Source organism: Sinocyclocheilus rhinocerous, unplaced genomic scaffold (assembly GCF_001515625.1).
Source record: "Sinocyclocheilus rhinocerous isolate Xijiao unplaced genomic scaffold, SAMN03320098_v1.1 scaffold2660, whole genome shotgun sequence".
Taxonomy (NCBI): Eukaryota; Metazoa; Chordata; class Actinopteri; order Cypriniformes; family Cyprinidae; genus Sinocyclocheilus; species Sinocyclocheilus rhinocerous.
The window spans coordinates 1,662-8,799 of NW_015630549.1; the positions used below are offsets into that span (position 1 = coordinate 1,662).

General features: G+C 33.5%; 1 protein-coding gene across 1 annotated transcript in view; it reads left to right on the plus strand.

Annotated features, from left to right (window-relative positions):
• Positions 1 to 630: 630 nt before the first annotated feature.
• uevld (UEV and lactate/malate dehyrogenase domains) overlaps positions 631 to 7,138 on the plus strand; it is an 11,757-nt gene continuing 5,249 nt past the window's right edge. Inside the window, exons 1-9 of the mRNA XM_016553003.1 lie at positions 631 to 796; positions 976 to 1,060; positions 1,323 to 1,388; positions 1,491 to 1,654; positions 3,299 to 3,440; positions 3,537 to 3,625; positions 3,722 to 3,827; positions 5,111 to 5,281; positions 5,493 to 5,666. Of these exons, the coding sequence (XP_016408489.1) occupies positions 755 to 796; positions 976 to 1,060; positions 1,323 to 1,388; positions 1,491 to 1,654; positions 3,299 to 3,440; positions 3,537 to 3,625; positions 3,722 to 3,827; positions 5,111 to 5,281; positions 5,493 to 5,666 (1,039 nt within the window). The 5' untranslated portion in view covers positions 631 to 754. The remainder of the gene's footprint in view (positions 797 to 975; positions 1,061 to 1,322; positions 1,389 to 1,490; positions 1,655 to 3,298; positions 3,441 to 3,536; positions 3,626 to 3,721; positions 3,828 to 5,110; positions 5,282 to 5,492; positions 5,667 to 7,138) is intronic.

Consider the following 7,138-nt stretch of genomic DNA (forward strand, 5'->3'; position numbering starts at 1 on the left):
TTTTCCCCAGACATCTCATGTGGCATTTCAAGACACGTAAAGCATTTTGGCTCGTTTATGTGGGCCGTCCCAAGCATGCTTGCAATGTGTTCACTGTCAAACTCCAAAATCAGATTATTTTTAATTCTTAAAAAACGCCATTATTTTATTTGAAATAAATAATTATTTTATTTTACTGACAAAATATTTTAGTTTGTCTTGTATATATTTTTTTATGCGATCAGATAACATTTTAAGCTGTCATATGGTCATGTTACAACGTGCCCCTCAGCTGTTACAATGTACCCCACCTACGGGGCGTTGTCACATTTCACTTCCAATTTTTGAGAGTAAATGAAGAAAAACGTATACACTGTAATCATGAAACAAAGCGACATATTTGTGCTAGACAAGTGTGAAATTACTGTGGATAAAAAAATGATACTCTGAACCCCATGTGGATTTACACAAACTGAGAAAGTCAAAAAGTGTTACTTTGTGCCCCGCTCTCCCTCAGAGTGTAACTCTCTGGTCCACACTCCGGAGCAGAAGGTGGCGGTAATGCACCTAATTACGCTGGTTTGCCAGCCGCCGTTAAAAGCCAAGAAGAAGAAGAAGAAGAAGTGTTGTATTTGTTTGGCTTCACCCCTCTCGGCTTGCCGTAGCAGACAGCAGCAGCTGGAATGTGTTTGCGGAAGTTTCACTTTATTGCTCGGTTGAGATTGAACCGCTCTGGCTTTCCTCGGTTTCACTTGGTTTCACTCAAACAGAGAAAATGGATTTAAACTCGGAATCTGTGAAGAAAGTTCTCTCTAAGGTGAGTAACTCCTAAGTGCTTGTTCACATGTATGCTCTCTTAATCTTATATAGTTAACGAGTTAAAGATGATCTATAGACACTGGTTAAACCTGTTTGAAAAGTTGAGTCCGTGTCTTCAAAACCCCAGCCTTGAAATACGGATTCTTTTCTCTAACATGCTGCTTGTTTTCTTACTAGTATAAATTTCGCGATGTTGCTATTGAAGAGCTAAACAAAGTGTCTCGGGTCCATCCTGATATGAAAGTAATATCTGCAACATACAGTAAGTCACTCTGATGATGAGCAAAATACATCAGAATATATGAAACTACATTTATCTGGCTTAGTTATAGAGAGTTCAGAGTTTAACTCCTTCGAATATTATTACATTTTATATTAAAATTACTGCATAAACTATATTACAATATATGAACTTATATTATGAATATATATATATATATATATATCAGATATCTGTCTGCTATTGTATGCATCATTTGTGATTATTTAATTCTGCTGAGTCATTGTTGAAATGTATTTGACAGCATCTAGTGACAGTTTACAGAAGGACCTGCTCAAACTGGTTGGAAACATCGCAGTCAGATATCACGGTGAGACGCTAGACTCTCTGGTTTATTTGAACCAGGAATAGCTGGTAACTGCTTGGAAGACCCTTGATTTCTGTGTCTGTCTGGATGGTAATGTGTCCACAGGGCGCTCCTATAACCTGCCCATCCTGCTGTGGCTCTTGGATTCCTTTCCTTTCGCGCCTCCCATCTGCTTCCTGAGACCCACGTCCAGCATGGTCATACGGGAGGGTAAACACGTCGACTCGAAGGGCAGAATACACCTGCCGGGCCTGCACAGCTGGGACCATGTGAGAGAACCTCAAACCCTTCTCAACTTAAAGGAGTCATATGATGCTGCTAAAAAGAACATTATTTTGTGTATTTGGTGTAATGAAATGTGTTTATGTGGTTTAAAGTAAAAAAAAAAACATTATTTTCCACATACTGTACATTATTGTTTCTCCTCTATGCCCCGCCTTCTGAAACGCGTCGATTTTTACAAAACTCATCGGTCTGAAAAAGCGAGGTGTACTGTGATTGGCCAGCTATCCAATGCGTTATGATTGGCCGAATACCTCAAGTGTGTGAAGGAAATGTTACGCCCCTCACCATACTGTGATGATGCCGTGTCCGGCCGGAGCAACGACACAAAAACATGAAAACCCATTACAAACGAGGCATTTGTTGCATCCAGTGGGGACATAATTACAGATTATAATGACTTATACTGTCCTTAACTTTTATAAAGAATATCTCTTTGGATTTGAGACTTTAGTCTTTACAACTTTACAGATCTTCTTTATGCACCAAGAGCTTGTAACACTCCAAAGAAAAAGGAAAAAATTAAATTGCATCATATGACCCCTTTAAGATATTTACAGTATATGCAGAATAGTTTTGATTCGGTTAACTGATTATCTGATTCCTAAAATATTTTTAGAAATATTTTTATTAAATTGACTTTTTTTTAAAGAAAGAAATTATTTACTTAATTAAAAAATAATAATAATGTACGCTGCAGGTCAAAAGTTTGGATCTTTTTTTATTTATTTATTATTTTTTAAATATTTTTTTCTAAGTCTTGCTTAGAAGTCTGCTTGCCACGGCTGCTTTTATTTGATTAAAAATAAAGTAAACTAAATTTGTATTTTTATTACATTTTAAATGATTAATTTTCTAATTTAATATATATTAAAATATAATTTATTTCTGTGATCAAAGCTGTATTTTCAGCATCATTACTCCAGTCTTCAGTGTCACATGATTCTTCAGAAATTATTCTGATATGCTGATTTTCTGCATAGTTGTTATTTTTTGTACTTAATTATTAATAATAGTTCATATTATTATCAATGTGACTTAATATTTTTGTAGAAACCATGATCTTTGATTAATAGAAAGTAAAAATAAAAAACAGCATTTATTTGAAATCTAATTTGTAACATTATACATGTCTTTACTGTCACTTTTGATCAATTTAATGTAAATAAAATTAATTTCTTTTCTCAGAATTTTTGACTGGTTCCACAAAAACTGTTTATTATTATTAATTATATTATTAAGAATTAAGCACCAATAATAATTGATAATAAACAGCAAATCAGCATATTAGAGTGATTTCTGAAAGATCATGTGACACTGAAGACTGGAGTAATGATGCTGAAAATTCAGCTTTACATCACAGGAATAAATTACATTTTACTATATATTCAAATAGAAAACAATTATTTGAAATTGTAATAATATTTTATAATAGTGCTACATTTACTGCATTTTTGATCAAATAAATGCAGCCTTGGTGAGCAAAACCATTAAAACTTCTGACCCGTGATGTATAAATAAAAAATATGTATATATAATTAAAATAAATAAATAGAAGTTATTATTTAAAAAGATATTTAAAATATAAAAATAAGTGACAAATACAACTACTAATAATGCCACTGTTGCAGCCCAAGTCATCTGTGAACGGGCTTCTAGCAGAGATGATCGCTAAGTTTGAAGAGGAGCCTCCACTGGGCACCAAATCTCCAGCACAGGGCGACAATCCCAACGATCTGCTGGCCTATGTGTCAAATCTCAGCCTTGATGAAGGTTTGTCTGGGATGGACATAAAAATACGCAGCTGCACATGTTGAGTACCGCTTTTCTGAATTCACATCACAATATGATCTGCAATTGCTCTTCTAGGTGGAAATCGGCTTGATCAGGAGGTTAAGGTCTCTGTGATTGGCGGAGGAGATTTGGGAATCGCTGCTGTGTTGAGTATTATGGCGAAAGTAACTACATGTTTGTTTTCTGTTTGCCAGAAATAGCTTATGGCTACATAACCGCATTTTTATGACGAAGCTGTATTGTCATACTTTCCGTCATAGAGCTGTGTTGACAAACTGGTTTTGATTGACATCCCTGAGAGCTCAACCAAAGGTGGCACAGTGGATTTGGAGATTTTCAGTTTGCCAAAGGTCGAGGTCTCAAAAGGTGCTTTTCATCACCACGTTTAACACACTACCACACAGGGAAAATATTCTCAGTTTTAACATGTAAAGAACAGTTGAACAGCAAAGTTTACTTCTCAAGTATTAAATCTTAATTAGCAAAATCAAGGGTGAATCTCATGATATACTGTATATCCTTGTCTGGTTCATATTTCACCCCAAAATAAAAAAAAAAAAATATTATGCCATTATATTTATATTATATTTTACTTAAGAATGTATTTTTTTTTTTGCAATGTGACAATCATTTTCATGACCTTTATAAAAATTTTCAAATTCCCATCCGTGCTATTTTGGTATTGTTTAAATACTATAATAGTATTTTTATAGCTTTTATTTGTATATTTTTAGCTTTCATTTTTTTCTAATTTTGTTGTGTTATTTGACATTTTTATTAGTCTTTTTTTATATTCATATTTAGCTTTTTTCGGGTTTTAGTTTTTTAAGTTTTTCATCTAATATTTCTATTTTATTTAATTTCAGCATTATTTTGAATACCGTAAATGAAAAAAATATACATTAAAAAAAAGTTTTTTATGTTTAGTTAGTAATAACAGCACTGATTCTCATTGTAATACAGAAAATAAATTTATTTAAATGGTAGTATTTAAAGCAAAACTTTTTTTCCCCCTAATTTTTAATTATTATTTTATTTAGATTTTGCTTGTACATGTGGAACTTACTCTTAAAGATATTGTAAAACAGATTTTTTTTATATCAAAATTACATTAATATCCAAATTAAATTCTAGAAATAATGTATTAATAGTTTTAGCCCTCTATGAAATTAAGATTAGTGTTAATTTAATTTAATTGATATATTTTAGTTTTTGCTAATATTGTGAATTAGATTTTGTCTATATTTTTTGTTTTTATTTGAATTAAAAAATTTTGTTTTGTAATTTTATTAGATTTGTAAATGTTGTAGACAAATAATAAACTTTTTAGTTTATTTTAGTACTTCAACTTAAATGAAAATGAGAAATGTTTCCTTAAAAACTAGCTGAAATAAAATGTTTTATTTATCTTTTATTTTTTTTAAATATTTGATTATATTTCAGTTAATTATTTAAAACAAAACAAAAAGTATACATTTGAGTTTTTCTAGCTAAGTTTTTTGGTTAATAATAATAATAAGTGAATATACAGTCACCACAAAGTCTTTGCATGTCTTTAGCTCTTAGTTTTACTGTCTATATTGTTAAAGTTACTCAACCTCTCATACACAGCAGCTGATGACAGGGTGTGTTTCTTCTTCATTTTGTAGACCTGTCGGCCTCGGTGGGCTCTAAGGTGGTGGTGATCACAGCGAATGCCTGGAGTGATGAGCAGTCATATTTGAGTGTAGTTCAGACTAATGTGGACATGTACAGATCCATCATCCCTCGTCTCGCCCAGCTGAGTCCAAAAGCTGTGCTGCTCGTCGCCTCTCAACCAGGTTCGGAAACACAGAGTCTGCTAGCTTAGCTTCTGCTTAAAGACAACAGGAATTCAAAATGGGTTGTGTTTATTTTCTTTATTAATGGTTCTGGTCTTACAGTGAATGTTGTTTCGCGATTTAGTCAGCAATTACTCATCTAAAATCTAACGGACCGCAAAGTCTTGCTTTGTAGACCGTGTATGTGACCTCTTGACCTTTATGTCCACAGTGGACATTATGACACATGTTGCCTGGAGACAGAGTCATCTTCTGCCCACCCAAGTGATCGGTGTGGGCTGTAATCTGGACTCGGAGAGACTGTCTCACATCATCAACATTTCACTGGTGGCAAATAACACAGGAAAGCAGGCCTGGGTCATTGGAGAACTCTCTGAGAACAAGGGTGAGTCGATCACAAGCTCATTGACATATGTGACCCTGGACCACAAAACCAGTCATAAGGGTCAATTTTTTAAAATTGAGATTTATACAACATATCAAAGCTGAATAAATAAGCTTCCCATTGCTGTATGGTTTGTTAGGATCGGACAATATTTGGCCGAGATACAACTATTTGAAAATCTGGAATCTGAGGGTGGAAAAAAATCAAAATATTGAGAAAATCGCCTTTAAAGTTGTCCAAATTAATTTCTTACCAATGCATATTACTAATCAGAAATTAAGTTTTGATATATTTACAGTAGGAAATTTACAAAATAAATATATGGAACATGATCTTTACTTAATGTCCTAACGATTTTTGGCATAAAAGAAAAATCTATAATTTTGACCCATACAATGTATTTTTGGCTTAAAGTTCTCCGGCACCGTGCTGGATCTCCGGCGTGCAGCGTTTGGCTGTGGGAAAAAATAGTCCTACATTTAAAAAAACAAAAAAACAAATCTTGTTGATTGATATCACTTTCGAGTCCATGAGTTCGCCTACCAATGGTATGAGAGGAGCACAGCTTTCACTCTCAACCAAACTAAAATTAGTTTTCTCTTATAAACATGAGATGCGCATAATAGTATCCAGTTGCAGAGTCGCAGCCCTGATGAATGGAGAAGCGCAACAAAAAGCTGCGAGGCGCAGTGGTCAAAGATGTCCATCTAGCGCATATTTACATAGAATAACTAATTAAAAAGCAGCGGCGCTTTGTAAACAGCTCAGAGTAATCATGTTATCTCCATAAAACGATATGATTGCCAGAACAAATTTACCGGGATTTTTGAAAAGGTCCTGATACATCGCAATTTTAAATGAAAAGTTTCTGCATGTGGCCAAATATTAAAATTAAATTGATTTAAACATCGTTTAATCATGCTGTGAAGTGAAACGTCACCAGGCCATTGGCGCCCTCTGCAGGTTTGTTTTAATACATAATGTACCGTATTGGCCCGAATATAAGACGACCCTGATTATAAGGCCACCTAGTGTTGTGGGTGTATTATTGACATGTCAAAGTCTAGACCCTGAATATAAGACGACCGCGTTTTTTCAGATGTATTTCCAAGAAAAAAATATCGTCTTATATTCGGGACAATACGGTACTTAAGTTGGTTATGTTCATATTATAGGCACATTACATTATGTATTTTAACAGTGTTGTTCAATACAATCATGTAATTTCTTGGTTTTGATATTTTATTTGAGCCAATTATTATTGCCTCATCATTAGTTTATATATAAATAGTCATACAATATTTCAAAATACAACTGCATTGTTTTACTTTTTCTAATTAAAAGACAAATATTTTGTCATTGAAAATTTCTTAAAAATAGTATTAAAATATTGTCACGTTCTAGTGAACCAAGTATCTGTATTTTGTCTCATCTTGTGAGCTAAGTGTATTGTCACACCCCTAGTGTCGATA